This window comes from Alosa pseudoharengus, unplaced genomic scaffold (assembly GCF_046254945.1).
Source record: "Alosa pseudoharengus isolate Yale_2024_CS ecotype anadromous, Long Island Sound unplaced genomic scaffold, YU_APseudo_1.1 YU_APseudo_1.1_scf_9, whole genome shotgun sequence".
In the NCBI taxonomy this organism is placed as follows: Eukaryota; Metazoa; Chordata; class Actinopteri; order Clupeiformes; family Clupeidae; genus Alosa; species Alosa pseudoharengus.
The window spans coordinates 15,549,728-15,569,033 of record NW_027468881.1 but is presented as its reverse complement, the minus strand read 5'-3'; the positions used below and the strand labels follow the sequence as shown (position 1 = coordinate 15,569,033).

The 19,306-nt window shown below is 44.5% G+C and overlaps 1 protein-coding gene across 1 annotated transcript in view; it reads left to right on the top strand.

Annotated features, from left to right (window-relative positions):
* LOC143115378 (protein NDRG3-like) overlaps positions 1-19,102 on the top strand; it is a 54,657-nt gene extending 35,555 nt beyond the window's left edge. Inside the window, exons 4-16 of the mRNA XM_076277362.1 lie at positions 4,355-4,460; positions 4,857-4,977; positions 6,370-6,432; positions 6,626-6,686; positions 8,987-9,073; positions 9,369-9,425; positions 10,367-10,470; positions 10,565-10,630; positions 10,740-10,791; positions 11,114-11,161; positions 11,311-11,346; positions 11,503-11,554; positions 17,389-19,102. Coding sequence (XP_076133477.1) covers positions 4,355-4,460; positions 4,857-4,977; positions 6,370-6,432; positions 6,626-6,686; positions 8,987-9,073; positions 9,369-9,425; positions 10,367-10,470; positions 10,565-10,630; positions 10,740-10,791; positions 11,114-11,161; positions 11,311-11,346; positions 11,503-11,554; positions 17,389-17,564 — 1,029 coding nt within the window. The 3' untranslated portion in view covers positions 17,565-19,102. The remainder of the gene's footprint in view (positions 1-4,354; positions 4,461-4,856; positions 4,978-6,369; positions 6,433-6,625; positions 6,687-8,986; positions 9,074-9,368; positions 9,426-10,366; positions 10,471-10,564; positions 10,631-10,739; positions 10,792-11,113; positions 11,162-11,310; positions 11,347-11,502; positions 11,555-17,388) is intronic.
* The last annotated feature ends 204 nt before the right edge of the window (positions 19,103-19,306 follow it).

Below are 19,306 nucleotides of genomic sequence, written 5' to 3'. Positions count from 1 at the left end.
CCACACCGCCACCCGGAGAGTGTGTGTGTGTGTCCGGGTGAGAGAGGGGTCAGGCATGAGGTTGTTGTGTGATTTTTTTCCACAATACTTGTCATTAGAGGGGACTTCAAGACCGAGGCCCTAGAGGGTCGATAGAAGCCCAGTAGCCGAGCCAACATACCAACCCCAACCAATAGGCTAACTATCATCCACACTGCCATTTTAGGAGTAAAGGAGCCAAGTTTGTTTTAAATAATTTCACAAGATTAACAATAGGCACATTAACCCTGTGTGTGTGTGTGTGTGTGTGTGTGTGTGTGTGTGTGTGTGTGTGTGTGTGTGTGTGTGTGTGTGTGTGTGTGTGTGTGTGTGTGTGTGTGTGTGTGTGTGTGTGTGTGTGTGTGTGTGTGTGTGTGTGTGTGTGTGTGTGTGTGTGTGTGTGTGTGTGTGTGTGTGTGTGTGTGTGTGTGTGTGTGTCCGCGCGCCTACATGGTGTCTGTGTCTTTGGCTCGCTCACAAAGCCCCTGTCACTCAGCCTCTGTGTGGCTAGCCCCCGCCCCCACCGCCCTCCTGTTCACCTGACCTTCCAAATCCAATTAGAGTTCACCGAGTGGACCCGCTCCCTCAGAGTCTCCCAACACCGCGCTCACCCGCTAGGACCTGCACATGCTCCCTCCCTCTCTCCCTCTTTTTTTTCTCTTTTCGGTATTTTATTTATTTATCATCTTTTTTTTTCTCTCCATACCAGCTCCCTAGTGTCTGTCTCTCCAACTGATCATCTCACGCCTCTCCCTTTCTCTTTCCTTCGGTAGCTCTCTCTCTCTCTCTCACTCGTTCACACCTCTCCCTCATTCTCTCACTCTTTCAGGCTCCCACCCTCTCTATCCCTCCCTCCCTCCCTCTCCCTCTCCCTCTGTTCTCCATCTCTCCTCCCTTCCGTTGGCTGGGATCAGCTGCTGTCTACAGAAACATTTCATTCGCTCCTTGCCGTGTGCCCAGAGAGACAGAGAGAGAGCGCAGCGTGTTGTTTTGGGCTTTTTCCCCCCCTCCTCTCTCCTTCTGAGCTGCACCCCCCTTCTCCCAGCTTGCGTAGCTGCCACCGCCCCTCTATCAGAAGGGAAAAGAGAACAAGAGGACAAGCGCTCCCTCTTTCTTTTCTTTCTTTCCGTCCCTTTCTCTCTGTCTTTCTCTTTCCCTCTCACCGGATGAGAAAATGACAGCTGTTCTGGACCTGAACCAGATCGCCTGTGCGGTCATTGGAGTGGTGAGTTCCAAAGACGCGTCCGCCCCGGACCTCTACGTTAGATGCCTAACTTAACGGAGCCTGATAGAGGCTAAGGCAGAACCATAAAACTCTTGTGTCTGTGCTGCTGTCTTGGGAGCGATAGTGCGGTTGGCAGGTGTTTGGTAGGCAGCAGGTCTTGTTTCATGTCAGAGAAGTTGACACTCGCAGAGTGAGAATGTGATTGACAGTTTTGTCAACTGTGATGCAGGGCGTGCGTGTGTGTGTGTGTGTGTGTGTGTGTGTGTGTGTGTTTTTCAACGTCAGAGTTGGCAATGTCTACGCGGGTACTCTGTGCTTTTGTTGTGATTGTTCGTCAGGTGACCCAGTGACCAGGCAAAGAATAGGAACAGTGTGCCTCTGCTGCTCCAGGTCAGTCACTGTTGAAAGTGCAAGGAATGGACTCTGTCCAAATGAGGAAGAGGAGGAGGGAGGAAGATTAGGAGGGGCTGACGTGGCTCATTTTCTCTCTAGGCCACTAAGCGATAAGTGACTGAGTTTACAGGAGGGCAAGATGCTAGCTATACTACAAGAACCATACTGGGAAGAAAGACGTAGACATCTGAACATGTGCTCAATGCTGGTTGAATTGATGGTGCTTTCAATTGTTTTATGCATTCATTCAGCGCAAGTGAGCTAGTGTTGGTTTACACAGTGGAATACTACAGTAAGACATCAGTAATCCAAACTGAAGCCGTTAGAGAAACTTGATTAGCCTTCATAGCCTGAGTGTGTGAGTTGGACTCTAATCTTAATCCTCTCTCGTTTAATGGCATCTTTCCATTCCCCCTATTCTTCTCCTCCCCTTTCTCAGACATCCTTAAACTTATCTCTTATCCAACTCTTCAGAGAAAGCAAAGGCGCTGCTCTCTGCCAAGGGATAAATGCACACACACACACACACTCTGTCACTGCTGGGTAACCTGTGTATGTGTGATTTCCATGGCAACTGCTATCCACCTCAAAACTTGTTGCATTCAAAACCATGACTCTGGATGTCGATTTGAGTTCTCACTATTATCAGCACTGCTATTCTTGCTGATTACTGCTTCCAATAGCACACATGCAATATGTTGTTTGATGCCATTTAGCACTTGATCCATTCTAGCCTCCTACCTTAAAACAGAGGAACGTATCTTAACTTAAACTTAAATTGGTAACATGGTAACACTACATTAATTATTTAGTCAATTTATATTTATATGTATACTTACATACAATCAAAATGTCCCTGTTACAGTTATCATTTTAATCAGTAAGGTAAATAGACCATGTATGGTATGTTTCATTATTGCTGATGTCCTGTAACAAAAATAGATAAACCAACAGAAACGCTATGCAACTGTATTATAAACTAACGTGGTCAGAGACACATATGTTGCATGTTAGCTAGGCAATAGGCAGGTGCCGTTTAAATACAGTTGATTATAGTATTGAAAATAGTCAGTATTGCAGTGTAGGACAGTTGATGATAAAACAGAATAATATCGCTTGATGAAAGGACTGCTCTCTCTCTTGTGTCAAAATTTGAGACGGGTATTTAGAAGGGTTACAGACATGTTGGGATCTTCACTACTTCACATTCCAGATGTGGTGAATGTGTGCGGACACACCCATCAACCGTTTTGTCTATTTTTACCCCCTGCACCTTCTGAGGTGACATAGTGTTGCTCGCAGCTGTCAGCTGCCTGAGACTTTGGATGTGCGCAGTTAAGATCCCTTTTTTTTTTAACTTGAAAGGCAATCACTGGCAACGGCCTGTCTGAACCTCAGCACGACTTACACGAAAAAAAAGAAAAGAAAAGAAAGATGACTTTGGAGGGTTACTCTCCATCTCCTGTTTGTGTTGTGGTATTCTTGTGCGTGTGTGTGTGTGTGTGACTGAGAGAGAGCATATGTCTTACAATGCCTATCTACTGCCAGTATGACTATTTGGTTTATTACTATTTGGACCATTTGGTCACTACAAGGCAAATTATTTGGAGAATTTGTTCCTGCTAACCCAAAATATGTCAAAGTTCATACATTCACTCAAAGCTCTTACTCCACATCTGGGAGGCCCATGTCTGCACCTTTGCCTGCACCTCGAGCACTTATCCTACACCTCAACGTTGTGCACCTCGTAAGTGTTTTGCAACTCCATGAAATTAATTGAGGACACCCCATTTCATCACAGTTGCTCATTGTTTTTTCGAATGATGGACCATTCACTAGAGAGCGTGTGTGAAAGTGTTGAGAGACTAGACGTCGGGTTGGGGGAGATTGTGTTCTGACTCCTGTGGTCAGACCCTGCTGGCTGACTGTGGCGTCCAAGCCGTTGGTCTGAGCACACTGTGACGCTCAGAAGGGGCTGAGCGGTTTCTGTGGTCCATAGCAACAAGCAGCGATGGAAGGAAACCAAAATCACCCACACAAACACATATACAAACACACAGGCAGACACACACACACACACACACACACACACACACACAAATAAACCAAAAACAAGCACACAGATGTCACCCTTTTTCAGTGCACATACTGTACACGTAAAATGCATGCACACAGCCGGATATACTATAATCCAACTATATCAGTCAGCCTCATTGCCCATGTCTGTGGCCTTCAGCGTTGTCTTTGTGTTTGACAGCAACGTCAGTCTAACTGACAGACAGACCGTTTGAGCAGAGCCGTTAAGGTTTATTTAGAGTTCCATAGCTCCTCTGGGGGTGGAAATTTCCATCCTGTGATTAATTAGATTAAAGCCAGAGGTCAGCTGAGGTGCATTCAAAAAGAGGCAAACGTTAGCGGCGAGCGTGTTAACTTTTGAACTGTTAAATTGGAATGATTTTGCGCAAACATTCCATTTCAACGGTAACCCTTCATCCAGGGCCTCTGTACGGTCATTGCTACTACCACAGAGAAGGCAAGCCGAAAAAAATGTTCGCAAGCGTTTACCTACGTTTCCAAATTTGAATGCACCTCTGGTCACTGACGTCTCTATATCTCTCCTTGTCATCTCATGTCATCTATCAAGATGTTGATCATGAGATGACAAGTGTCATGTTGACACTTTGTTAATAACTCCGTCTTTGATTCCTCTTTTTCCAGGAGCATGATATCGAGACCGCCCATGGAGTCCTCCATGTCACCATGCGAGGCACCCCCAAAGGCAACCGTCCTGTCATTCTCACCTACCACGACATTGGACTCAACCGTATGTCCTCACCCACAACACTTGAAACCCTTGACCCTATGTAACACTCTAAACACTCTGGCTTGATTATCAACTGCATCCTTTTTTTCACTGGTGTTTGTAGTCCATTCGGACATTTTGTGAATTTTGAGATTACCATCTACCAAACCTAGGACTATAGAGTTAGATGAAGATATGTGCTGAACTGAGGTTTAGTAATGATACTTCAAAGGATAAACTTTATATCAGTGCCATACTGTATGGTTTGCCAACACTTTCTTCACAAATGTGGGTAGTAGAGAGAGAGTTCTGTGGTTTAGGGTGTGTATTTTTGTGGCACATGGAAAAGTTGACAGCACAAACATGCACGCTATTTTAGATCTTAAATTCCCCTGTCTGTTTTTTTTTCTTCTGCAGATAAGTCGTGCTTCAACACTCTGTTCAACTTTGAGGACATGCAGGAGATCACTCATCACTTTGCAGTGGTCCACGTGGATGCTCCTGGACAACAGGAGGGGGCTCCCCCTTTCCCCACAGCGTAAGGCTCAAACCCACCAACACCCCAGCACACTATCAACATTATCATCATCATCATAGTTATCATCACCAATGCTATCATCATCCTAATCAACCATTGTTATTCGCGATTGTTGGAATTAGCATAGCTCATCACCCACATGCCCCTGATGCACTTCTGCCGAGTCTCACTGCTGTGCTAATTGTGACGCCTGTCTCATGCATCATGAAAATCAGAGCTGTGATTGAGTCAGTAGGGGTGCCGACCTCATCCCTGGCTCACAACTGCCGGCGATCCTGGAGGCACACGCGCTCGATCGATATTTATAGTTCCTTCATCTTCTGCTCGCTGCACACACACCCTCCTCTTCTTCCCGTCCATCTCGGTGCCTTGTCTTGTCGCCGCCGTGTTAATTGACTCGACAGCTCCACGCCTCTCCACCAGTCATTATTTCCATGGGCGCTTTTTTAGTTCCGCGCTGAGCTTAACGGCGGGACGCGGAGGTGGTGGCAGCAGTGGCGGTGGCGGCGGCGGCGTTGTGGCAGCACCTCGGCAGCCGCAACGCTCTGCTCTAACAGGCACCTTTCAGTCTGTGTTAATATCACTCCTGTGATCGGCCTGTTGCTGTGCCAAGCCCTGGCTGTTGGCAGTCACCTTGCTAAATTGGAGCAATGTGGAGACTCCATGGCATTGTGTGTGTGGGTGGGGGTGGGGGTGGGTGGGTGGGCGATCTCAAACAGCTGGGTATCATGCAGTGGGCAGCAGACTGGCAGTGGGCATCGAGCCCAGAATGGAGACCAGTAATTTACTGTAAATCCCTCTTCCATTCAGAGTGGGCTCATTCGGAGACCTGATGCAGTGCTCTTAAGACGGACAGACACTGTGTTTTTTTTCCTCCAGTCGGACTGGAGACGGAACGTTTATTGTAATGTTTTCTAATTGGACCTTGGTACAGGTATTCGGTCCTATTAATACATTTGTCGGATCCAACTGATTCAGAGCCAGCATCACGTCAAAATTGCCACGTGTATACTTGGCATTAGACACTGATTGGTGAATCTAGAACTTTCTCAAGAAGGCTTTTATGAAGACCATTTTTCTTCTCTGTGTTGATGTGTCATCTGATACTCATAACTGTCTGAGCTCTGCATCATCAAACAGGCCAGCTAACTGCTCATCATGGATATTTTTTGCGTGAGGAGACGCGCCGATGAGGTGATGTGTCTGTTGCCGGCTCTCAGATCTTGCAATTCAAGCGACCACTCCTCCTACTCCTAGTTTCTGTTCCAACTATTCAAATTTAACATTACACTCTAATGCATCAATTCTGCTGTAACATGGAACTTTTAGATGCATCATTCTTAGCCCAGTTCTGACGATCTCTCCATCTGTCTCTGCCTCCCACCCCCTCAGGTATCAGTACCCCACTGTGGACGAGCTAGCTGAGATGATCCCCTCAGTTCTGACCCACCTCAAGTGAGTACTTCCACTAGCTGGTTCCACTGATAACTTCACCGGCTGTGAGTCCACTTCCTGGTGTTTCTTTTCAGTCATGCCTAGTGCCACAGTTTGTGATAAGATAACTGATAAACTGTGGCATTCTGTCAGTTTTGAGTGTAAAGCTGTGTGTGTGTGTGTTTGACTCCTGCTCGTTGTGTTTCTGCTACAGGATAAACAGTGTTATTGGGATTGGAGTGGGTGCTGGAGCATACATCCTGTCCAAAATGGCGGTGAGTCTGCTGCTGCTCTTCCCATCTGCTTGATGCTTTCTAATTTCCTAGTTATACATATTTGATATGCTTATTCAGCTCCACATCTATCCACTCTCATCCTGCCTCCTAGGATTTCCTTGCATGTTTGATTCTCTTGGGATTTATATGTAATTTAAAGTACTTTCAGTGTAATTTTTTGCTACCCAGCAACAATGCACACAGCAACACTTGAAACACTCAGTGAATAGTGTGTGTGTGTGTGTGTGTGTGTGTGTGTGTGTGTGTGTGTGTGTGTGTGTGTGTGGTTTATTTGAGGTCAACTCCAGCAAGCAGACCCCAGCTATAATATGAGAAGAACTGACTTAGTGAGCAGATGGGTCTGTCCACAGCCTGCAATAATGAACATATTAAGGGATGAACTTAACCCCCATCTCCACAGTTAATCCCTTTAGCAGCCTAGTTAAGGTCCCTCTAAACAAACACACACACACACACCGTATTTCAGAGATGTGCTCATGTTCCCAAATGGACTTAATTAACCTTTATAAAGATAAAGAATATTAGCCTCCACTCTAAAGACTGTACAGTGCACAGTATTTATGCTAAAGAAACCCAGGGTCAGTACAATTATTTTAATCATCTTTTCTTTGTGGTCGTGATATGATGATTAACTAATACTGAAATAAATATGAAATATGAGTCCAGCTTCTCAGTTACTTGTGCAAAATGTACTTCTGTACACATGAATAATATGGGCTGTCTATCTGTACCTCCCCTACAACTGGTAGTGCGAATAACAGCTGTCTAGCGACAGCAAAATGCAGAAATGAAAGTGTGGAAATAGCTCTTAAACATCCTGGATACACAGATAAACTCTCCTTATCTCTTCATCTCACCCTATAGTGTAGTAGCTGTATGAATAACTGCTAATCTATAGTCATATCCCCTGTGTGCGCTTCGCGGATGGCCCCATTTGTCACACGGTGATGTTTGTTGATATGTTAGTGATCATGTTTCTTCTAGAAAAGTGTTTCTTCTAGTAGATGCATTGTATTTGGATAAATCTGCTTTTGTTAGCTGCCAAAAAAAAAAGCCTCTGATAAACTGACATCTTAATTTTTTTATGAGGCTAGGTCAAAGTCGTCTTTTACAGTGAGACAGGCTGGGCTACTTCTAGGAGACTAAACCCAGGGATGACCGGAGCACTAAATACTTTTGTTCAACTTTTTTATTGTGGTGCAAACAATCGACTTTTCGTCTTTTACAGTGTGCATGAGAGTGAGTGTGAGGGAGAACATAAGCGAGAACTCGATAGCCTGGGAAGCGAGCGAGATAACATGAAACTTGAACACATGAAATGTGTTAATTACAGTTAATTTTAGTTGTGCCACTTTGCAGCATTTTGGAGGTGTTATACAGAAAGAGATGCGCTGTGCCTGGTTATGATGAGGACGACGAAGATGAAGCCCACCCACCCCACACACACACCCCTTCGTCCTCCTCCTCTAAGTTGCGGCGAGGGCGCCCTCAGCCTCGCCATACGCATGCTGGCTCTGAGATGCATTGTGTTTATACTTCAAGTGGATAATGTAGTCAGAATCGTCAAATGACAGAAAGCAGAAGTAGTCATTACAGTGGGTTAACGTAGAGTTAGAACTTTTAAGCTTTCTTTTAGCTTTTTTGTCTTTTCTTTAGTCTTTTCGTCAAGGTTTTTTTTTTATTTTTGAAATAATTTAAGTAAACATTTTCTTTCTCTATAAGTGTGAGTTCCTGGGGGTTTTGCTGCACAGGTTTGAGGTGTGAAAGGCTGACCAGCGTTGCATTGAGCACTTTTTGACCACAAAGGTCTTCAGTTCGTGTGAAGGTGCAGAGTTTGTTGGTGACCCGCATGCAAAACAGCTCAGATCAGACCAGAGCTGGGTTGGTTGGACACAGCCCACCCACTCGTGTTATGAGTGCAAAGTTCTATGCAGTCTGCCACCTAATCGGCCTCATCAGGGATGAAGGATGTTTGTATAGTCCCCGAGGGGCAATATGTAATAGAGACACATAAACCTTACCCACACAAACCTGAGCTGAACATAATCTGCAATGTTACAATATATTAAAATAATAAGTTCAGTGAATTTCTAGGCTTCACTTAAAATCATAATAATCAGTGAATGTGTCAGATCGGTGTATGAGTCAGATATGTGTGAATCTGCAGCCACACTGTTTTTTTTCCAGATGCGGCTGGCTGAGCCTTGTGTTAGTAGAGTCCCTGTGTTTCTGAGTTCCTCTGACGGTCCCTTTCTGTGTTGGTTTCTGTGTTGCTGCAGCTGAATGAACCTACTCTAGTGGAGGGCCTGGTTCTGATCAATGTGGACCCATGTGCAAAGGGCTGGATGGACTGGGCTGCAACTAAGGTGGGTGCCTGTAGTTCACTGGCGCTGTGTTCAGCTGTCTATGCAGACGCATATCAGAGGACAAAACAGTGGACATGGTTGTAGTTGTTAGTATTGCATACTGTAGCTGTTATCAACAGATAGTTTATTTTTAAAGACATACATGAGGTGATCATGCTCAGCACTGGGCATTATGCATAGTACCATACCAAATCCCTATTAGGAGACTCTAGTATGAATTGCGCATTATAACTCATCGTAATGTCAATGTGAGTGTTGCATTTTAATGTTTTCCCTCATTGTTTTGTTCTCGCAGCTGTCTGGGTGGACCAGTAACCTGGTGGACATTGTCATGGACCATCACTTCAGCGCGGTGAGTGTTCTAAGGAATAAGGGACTTCAAGGGAGATGAAAGAGCGAAAGAGTGAGGAGGGAGATGGAGAAGTGTGTGTTTTTGCGTCTGAAGGGGGTGTTTTAGTGAGGAGTAGGGGGTGCTGGACTGGTTCTATTAACCCTCTCTGCTTCTACTCTAATCCTCTCTAATGGGGTACCTCAGGCATTGCTATGGCGACAGCCTTGAGTCTGGTCCCTTCAGCAACTGCTCCCTGACTGTGTTAGATCTGCTCTCTCTCTCTCTCTCTCTCTCTCCCTTTCTCTCTCTATGTGCTATAATGCTCTTTGAAGCTTTGCACATGTGCTGCGCCCTTCATCAGAAGTTTCTGGGCTCTCTTGAGCCTGTGATGTTATGAAACAGGTTGTGGCTGACTGCAGGTGTTAGTGAGCGGTATCCTGGGAGACATCAGTTACTGTAGGTAAAAAAATACAAATTTATGATTAACATTTGCACTTAAACACACAGATGAAGAATGAATTGAGAAGAATGAGGCTGTGTAATAATAATATTTGTATAGAGTTATTTCTTCCACTCTTATTGGATAACTGAAATGGATTGCAGCCCAGTCAGTGCACTTTAATTCATTTGTATTCATGTCAGAGCTTCAATGAAAAGGACTTTGTTATATGAGTAGACGCTCCTTAGCACCCTGTCAGAGAGCGCATTTCTCATCAGCCTGTAGCCTCCCTTAGAATGCCTCCCTGGAGCCTGTGTGAACATGTGCCTCGTGCCTGGGGGAGTAGTGGAGCAAGCGGCAACATACAGTACCAACCACATACAGGGCAGAGCGCCACCCAGGTTCAGTTCCCACCTGCGGTTATTTCCCAGTCTCACCCCATTTCTCTCTCTCTCTCCCACTCGCTTCCTGTCACTCTCAACTGTCCTGTCCCCATTAACACGTGCCTTTGTGCTGTCTGCAGGACGAGTTGACTGACAACCAGGAGATCATCCAGACCTACCGTCTCCACATTGCACAGGACATCAACCAGGACAACCTGGCCCTCTTCTACAATTCCTACAATGGGTAATGCCAAGCTTCGAGTGGTCACATGAACTGCCCAAAGCATTTTTGTCAGTGTGGCGGCTTGATGATTGTTGATGATTTTGTTGTTTTGCAGTCGTCGGGATTTGGAGATCGAGAGGCCTATCCCTGGTCTGAATGAGGACACTGTCAACACACTGAAGTACGTACATGAGGCCTTTATGTCTCTCTGGTTGTGTTTGATGTTTTGCCTTTCTTCCTTTGTCTTACCAGTGACACGTGTAATGACTGATCTTCCTGGTTGTCTATAGGTGTCCATCTCTGTTGATTGTGGGAGACACATCCCCAGCAGTGGACGCTGTGGTGAGTGTTGCATCTGTGCACATGAGCATGGCTTGAGGTGTGATCTAAATAATGTATCAAATAATCAGTCACTCGATAATCTTAAAGTCTTTGTCTTCATGATGCGTTTGTTGTGGAGGCTTTAGCCATAGATTTGTCTCAGAGCTGTTAGGTCGTCTGTTTGTTTTACAATATGTAACACTCGGGGACGGAACAGCCTGTGCTATCAGCACACCCAGACAAAACATCTCTCAAGGTCCCTTTTCCTTTCATGTGTCATGTGGCCCTTGCGACGGGCTCACCGAGCAGGCTCATCTTTTCATCTTGTTTTGTTCCATCCCAGGTGGAGTGCAACTCAAGGTTAAACCCGACAAAAACAACTTTGCTCAAAGTGGGTGGCTGTCTTTTTCTCTGTCTGTGTCTATCTTTGTTATGTTTTTTTTTTTTTTTTTTTTTTCCAAACTGTCACATTTGTGTAAGATATACACAGAGAAATGCCCTTGCAGACGGATTAGGAACATTTGTGTGGTCTTTTCACAGATGGCTGACTGTGGTGGACTGCCTCAGGTTGTCCAGGTAAGAAACGTCAATAAGATAAGCACGTCAATAGTCTCCTGAGATACAGCAACTACATACCATGACCTAAAAGGGCGTGCCGTGCAGGTTTGAAAACTATTAACAGTGGCCTCTCTCTTGAGCTTTCTGAATTTTTCTGTGTGTGTTTTCTTACAGCCTGGTAAACTCGCAGAGGCCTTCAAATACTTTGTGCAAGGAATGGGCTACAGTGAGTACCTGACTTGTCTCTCTCTCTTATGTCACAGTGCTATCAGTTTCAAGTGTTGAGTATAATGTTGTGGTGTCTCTTTTGTGTTTGTTGAATTTATGTCAGATTTGGTATGTGTGCTTAGTGTGTGTTACGTCTCTGTGTCTTGTCTGACAGTCTCACTCTATGCTCCTGCTTCTCCCCAGAGATGTCATAAAAAAAAAGCTTCTTCTCAGCTGTCCCTCTGACCCCCCACCACCTACACAAACACAAACAGCTGATCCCCTCTCTTTTCCCATTGCTCTGGGTGTCTGATATTTCAGTAGAGGACATGTAGATATATTTTTTTTTTTTTAACATCTGACCACCTCTGCTATGGTGTGTGCTCTGCTGTTGACCTGTTAGGTTCAGGCTGGGATGATCGCAGTTGTTGTTTGGAAAGGCATGTGTTAATAGTCAAACTGAAATTTACAGTAGCACACATTCATTTTATATTACAAATAGTGCACAGAGCTTCTAGAGTGATAATCAAGCATTTTTTTTCTAAAAAATCAATACAAGTAATCTATATTACAGTTCATTTGGAATTTAGTAATGGATCAATACACAAAGGCCCTCCCGGGTTGAAAAAGTGGAAGAGACTGTTAGACCTGCACTCTCTGATGGGCAGTTGCTTGTTGACTAATTTGACTAATATCCCACTGACCCCTGTCACCCCGCCCTGTGTCCTCCTGTCTGGTTTTCAGTGATGAACAGCTACAGTAAGTATGGCTACCCTCACTCAGGATGATGTGGTGCATGGCCTTTCTTAATCCCTTACTGTGATGCTCTGACACTCTCTCTCTCACTCACACACACACTTCACTCTACTTGAGTTGTCCGGTTTAATGATACAGTGCTCTAAGTAAACTTTACCCTCACTATGGAAATCAATTTACGTACTGCAGGTGACAGGCCAGAGGATTTATAGATATTCAGAGTCAGTTAAAAGTCACACATGTTGCACTGTATCTGACAACTGCTGTCAGGCTCCTTTGCTTTCCTAGCAGTTTCATTCCAGGTTACCAAATGTTTATATGTCCCTGTGAGTAAAGGATGCTTTACACATATAAACACTGAATGAAATCCTGCGTCCTTTGGTACTCCAAACAAGCCTGTCTTCTCCTGGGGAGACTGTGGGAATGGATGGCTTCTGGACTGAGCTGTTGTTTCGTTTTGACATCCATTCATTTGAAGCCTTTTTGTGGCAGCATTTTCCACCCAGGTTCCTCCCACCTCCTGTCTTGGGTACTGTAGGTGGCTTACTCAAGCTCCCCTGTTCTTTTTTTTTTTTTCTGTGTCTGTCTCTTTGTCTCTTTGTTCCGCTGATGTTGCCCCGGTATCCACCCACCTACTCCTCCCATACTGGGATGTGTGCAGTGGAAAGTGGTTGCGGTGCAAAAAGCTGGCTAGCCATGGCTAACATCCCCCGCCAAGTCGCCCGCCCGCTAGCCTGCCAGGCACCTTCAGTCTTGTCACCTTCTAGAACAGTAGCTGAGGAGAATGTTGGGGGAATTCCTCCTGCGTACTGAAATAAAAAACCCAATTTCATCCCACTCATCGCTATTATATGTGATCGATACTATAGACCTGATCAGAACAAATACCGCAGTCACAGGCATAGTGCTTTATGAATATTTTCTGGGGGTATTCTGAGGTATTTCCCACATAGGCACCATGACTAGTAGCAGGTCGGTTTGACTTGTACACTGTGTGTGTGTGTGTGTGTGTGTGTGTGTGTGTGGGTGTGCGCGTGTGTGCCTGCCTGCGTGCCTGCCTGCCTGCCTGTGTACGTGTGGGAGCATTTTAACTCCCAGTAAGTCACCCAGTAGAATAACTGTGTGTTCTCAACTCCAGGCGATTAGACACATTCCTTCTCCTTTCTTCTTAAACTCCAGAAAGGTCAATCAGGTAACCTCTTGGCCTCAGTAAGCAGGCCAGGTCCCTCTGTTCCCAGTGAGATTTCACGGCGCCCCACTGATCCCTTCATCGTCTTGCACACTCAGACTACATGCCTTCTCCGTCTCCGCTGTTTTAATCACAGACGCAGTTAAATTCCCGTAGATTTTTCTTAGTTCTCACCCTTGTAACACATACAGAAACCGTACCTAGTGTTTAGTGTCACATTAGTACTATATTCAGTACACTGATAATGTTACCTGTCTGTTTAGTTCCGTTACAATGTCACTCAATATCTAAGAACTATGGTGGACTTGTCAGAATATGTGTATGGGGCTTGATGTTTTTTTTTCTCATTCACTCACACATACACACACACACACACACACTCTCTCTCTCTCCCTCTCTCTCTCTCGCTCTTCCTCCCTTTCTCACTCTCTCTCTCACTCTCTCTCTCACGTCATTCAGTCTTGGCTATTGCGTCACTGTCAATAGAGCAAGTTGTTGTTTCTGTGTTTCAGTCTGAGGCGAGTGTGACAGTTACCTGTTTAAATCTGAACGTGCTTCTCACTGCAGAACAACAACACCAGGCGCTCAGAGCCGAGGCAGAGGACGTGGCTGGTCACCGCCCCGTCTCCCTTCTGACTCGGAATGGGGTCTGCTCTGCTTTCCTCATGTTGCCATGTCAACAAGCCAGTGTGACTCACACAAACACCCAAGTCCCCACGCCATTACCAAAGCAAGCTGATTGTGTAAACAAGTAAACAGACGTCATTATTATAACCATAGACATCGTTACACTACTGTAGCCCACACTTTAGAGTGTCTCATCTCACACCTACAGACGTGGCAATGTATGTACAGCGTCTCCCGTGAGGTCATACAGATGCATGTAGTCATTTCTGTCAATTAGTTCATCAGTGAGAAGATCAGAGTAGGTTTACGTCTTCCGATTAGCATGAGAGGCCCCTGAGAATTTGGAACTATGACTTTTCCATGGTTAGTTCTGGTAGCTTCCAGTGTCATGCTTCAGTGTGTGTGTGTGTACATGAGTGTTTGTGAGTGGCTGTGCTGGGCTTGGCTATTTGGCTCTGCTCCCAGGAATGGAAATGTCAACAGACTGGACAGCACATCTGAATAGAGAGGAGGAGAATATATAATCCTGCTCCCCACTGCTCGGTCTTTTGATGCTCATGCTTCTCAGTGAAGTGCCACCTGAAAATATGTGTGTGTGTTGGGGGTGGTGTGTATGTGTGTATGTCTATATGTCTGTATCAGGGTTTCCGTTGTCCGGTAATTAGCGGACATTGGCCGGAAAAAAAATGAAATGTCCGACAAAATTAAATCTCTCCGGTCAAATTGTCCGATTGAAATTGGCTAATAATCCCGTCCCCTAACGCAATCTGAATTTGAGAATAAGCCTTAATATGTAAGCCTATATTATACGTCCTCTGGCTATGTTTTTAAATGAACAGGCTCTACCGTTTGAAAAGTAGCCTAAGCTATTAAACAACACGCATAGCCTATGCTGCATTTCAAATAGGAAGCGCACGCTTAAAACGTCCATGTTAAACAACGAACAAATGAGTGAGGCGGTTCAAACATGGCCAGGCCCAGGCAGACTAGCCTTAAAAGTTTTTTCAGAGGCCAGACGCGATGGATGATGATAAATTGGTAACGTCTGAAGCCTCATATGTCAAGTCAACTCCACCACCACCAGATAAAAAGCAGAAGTGTCGGGCGTATCTGTCGGAATCAGTGACATTGGAAGTGGAGTTGCGGGGGTGCGGCCGCTCCAAGACACGGTCATTCTCCGTGTACACTGGACATGCAAAGTGTTCTTTACCCAAAGCATACAGTAGGCCTATGCGTTCTCTGTCTCTGTATATGAGCACAATTAAACGGTATCATTGAACCGCGGCCGAAAGAAAAAGAAACTAAACATTTCCCAGAATAGGAAACATTTCTTAATTTATTGTTATCAAATAAAGAGGCACAGCATTAGGGGGTAGTGGTGTGAGCGACTGAGCGCTCATTCTTGTGTGAGCAACAAACAACGTACAGTAGTCTTTTTAAAACAACGAACGAAGCGGACTCTTGCTGTCCATGAAGAGATACTGGCTAGATCTTGTCAGGCATGTTTAAGTTAGGCTAATAAACATGTTGCATTCTATACAGCCTGAGTCATTCTTTAAGCTACATAGCCTGTTTCCAGTTTTCCTCAATTTGACTAATTAAGAAGGGATAATAGGATATTTGACCAGCATATCATCAAAATGTCCGGAAAACAAAACCTCTGTGACCGGCACCATTTTTTTTCTAGCGGAAACTCTGGTCTGTATGATTGTGTGCTTGCTTGTGCGTGTTTGAAAGCTACTCGTCTTACTGCGTTCTGGTCTGAGAGGGATAAACTCTCAGCTCTCACCATCTGGCTGTTCCTTGGAATCCACCAGTCTTAGTGCAGCTTCTGTCTTTCTCCCTCTCTCTCTCTCTCTAACTCAAGCTGGTACTCACCTTGTTTAACCTCTCCTTTCTTTCGTCCCTTTTTCCCTTTTCTCTCCCTTTCTCTCTCTCTGTGTCTTTCCCAACTGAATGCATGGTAATAATAACCTTCGCATATCCCTCTATTTTCCCTCCCCCTCTTCCCGTGTTGTTGCTCCGCCTCTGTGAAACGCTAACAGTCCCCCATGTGCTGCTCAGCCACCTGAACAGCGAATCAGGTACCAAGAGTTCACACAGCAGTTTTGGCTGTGCCAACCTGCTGCCTCTTACAACAGCACTTTGTTCCCTTGCTCTCCCTTCTGCGCCCCCCCCCCCTCCCCACGCCCATCACCTGGCTGTTCAGCTCCGCATATACGGTTCATGAAAGCCATCGTCTCCTGTCTCACTGTCTTGTGCATCATGAGCTATGGAAATGCATGTTGTTTGGTCACAGTCAAGGTTGTTGTGTGTCGATTGAGTTAGAAGGTGAGTAGGAGTGTGTAATGTTATGTCCTTCTGTGTTTGATTAATTTATTTCCAGAAAGATTTATATTTATTTATTTGATATAGTTCTTTTGTTTCTCTCTGCATTGACTTTCTTTGACATGAATTGAGCATGGCACATTACTCCTGCGTATTCATTTTTCTAGCACTGCAAAAATGAATTAAAAACTCCCAATCCCTTTTTGAGGATATTCTTTTCTTCAGGGGAGAATAATGACAACGTCAACCACTATACATGGTTTTAAAATGGGTGATTCCGCATGTTCATCGGTCCAGACATTTTAAAACTCTGGAACCTTTTTTTGGACGAAGAAGTGACTCGATCTGCTGTCCTTTCCACTTCTATGTTAGGCGTTTCCTCCTTGACTGGTGTCAGGCTTTTGCCGTTTTGCCAGGAAATTGTGCAGTGTTATACTCCACAGAAGTATCTTAAGATGACTAGTGGTAAGCCCTCAAAACATCACATTTTCCGATAATTATATGTCTCTGTACATCACGTACAAATCTCAGTTCAATAAACAATAACTGTGAACACCCAAACTAAAGGATTTTCTGCCAATTATACAATTAAATTTTTTTTATTAAATAAACATTAGTGTAGTGATGTGTGGTCTGTGCAGTAGGCACGTTGTTAGAGGTTGACTATTAAAGGGACTGTTGATGGGCCATGGGGCCCTCATTATTCTCCCGCTATCACCACATTCTGGATGGGAATGCTGCTGATGCAACACAGGATCTGCCTGTCCTACTCCCAGTTCCAACCCCAACCCATCAACTGCACTTCCTAATCCATCACTGAAGTTATTTAAAAAGCATATTTGTGGAAACATCATTTTGGAGGTCCAGTTCTGACTGTCTTTTCCTAAATATTTTCTTTCCTTGTCTCCCTCCCTATCCCTTTTTATTTATCTTTCTCTCTCTCTCTCCATCAGTGCCCACAGCGAGCATGACTCGTCTGGTCCGCTCGCGCACCCACTCGTCCTCCAGCATGGGCTCAGTGGACGGCCCACGCAGCCGCACCCACACCAACTCACAGCTAGAGGGCGCCACCGCCGGCCCAGCCCATGACGCCCAGAACCGGCCGCAGACCATGGAGGTGTCCTGCTAGAGGGCCAACGTGCCCTCTCCGTACCCTCGCGACCACCACCTCCACTTTTCTCTGCTCCAAACCCTCAGTCCAGCCAGACAGGGCTTCAGTGCTTACCCCAGCACTTTAATTTGTTGTTTTTTTTTTTTTTTCTCGCTTTCTTTTTTCTCCTTCTCTCTCTCTCTCTCTCTCTCTCTCTCTCCATCACCACCTTTCCTCTTTCTCGCACTATCTATCTTTCGTTCATTCCATACCCAGAGTCAGAGAATGTTGTCGTGGTTAAAGGGATGGTGGGCGGAGCTACTGTATTTGTAATCCAGATCTACTTGAACACTCAAGTCAGAGGCCCTGTGTTCCTCCGTGTTCTCCCTGCGTAGGAGCTCTTGTGCCCCCCACTTCCGGTGGCATCGGAGCTCGGTGACCAGATCTCTACCTGTTTGTTGCTTTTGTAAATATTACTGGAGATGTCTTTTTCTGGAATGGGGCAGGTGGAGTTCTGAGTACATTAGCACGAGGTCTTGAAGGAGGTTATCTTTGTACATGTATTTCCTCTAGGTCTTCCTCTGTATAGATTAGACCAAATCTTCATCCAAGAGCACACTAATTTCTCCCTTCCTTTTGTTTCTGTCTTGAGATACTCCTGATCTGGTCTCCATTATTGGCACTCATGGAGTGAAAAACCAATGATTTTTGTGGTCTTTGTTTTCTATTATTATTATTCTCATTATTATTAGTAATGTTATTATATTATGTTGTGATTTGTGAAAATACTTTTTGCTTATTTATGATTGCAAACTAGTATGACAACGTATTCTGTATTTACATACCAAAACTATGGACCGCATGACCCTATCATACAGTAGATTAATCTCAATGAAAGTGTACTTCGGGATTGCATTTGTCTAGATGTATCTAGAGGTAGACAGCATCATTGTTATACTGTTAGCATGGTCTCATATGGAAAGAATGTCAGCATTCCAATTTACCTTAGATTAAAGAATCAAAACACAAGGACTTACCGTTGTTCCTTGACCTAAGGAGGTACTGGTGAATGTGGTGTGAACAGCTATGCTCAGAGATCTTCTGTTGGCTTCTGTAGCCTCTACACTACAATTGTAAAATTCACAATCAGCTGAAGATCCGAGGCTGCTATCTGTTAGCACATTTACAAAATATTGTTGAAATGTTGAATTGAAACAACAAAAGTAATAATTAAAAAAAACTGCAATGCACATCTTGAGGGAAAAAAAATTGATACATAAAAGAGCAGTTCAATTCCTCTGACAGACCTTGCCACCTCTATTCTTCTAATCCATGGATTTATTTCCAAGATTTTATTTTGTTGTCTTCTTACTGTTGTAATACATATGACCGTTTTTATTTGTTGTTTTGGATGGGTATTGTTTATTGTTCTCTGGATTGTACCACACCCTTAGCTGAGCTTGTGGTGATGATGCGTTGTGCTTTGTCCTTCGAGCTTGAGGGAGGTGTTGTATTTCAAACTGTATGCTGAATATATATCAATTTGTACTGATAATGAAATAAAGTTAGAAATTGTACATTAAGTGGTGGTTGATTTTGTTTTCTCCAATGGTATAACAATATTGAAGAGGCTAAAAGGTTTTATCAGATTACATTTATTATCATGTGTTTATGTTGCTCAGTATCTAGACCAATGTTCTTGACCGCTCCAAGATCCCCATTTGATGTATCAGCTAAATGATAATAAAAAAAAAGTCAAATTGTTATATAATTAATTTGAA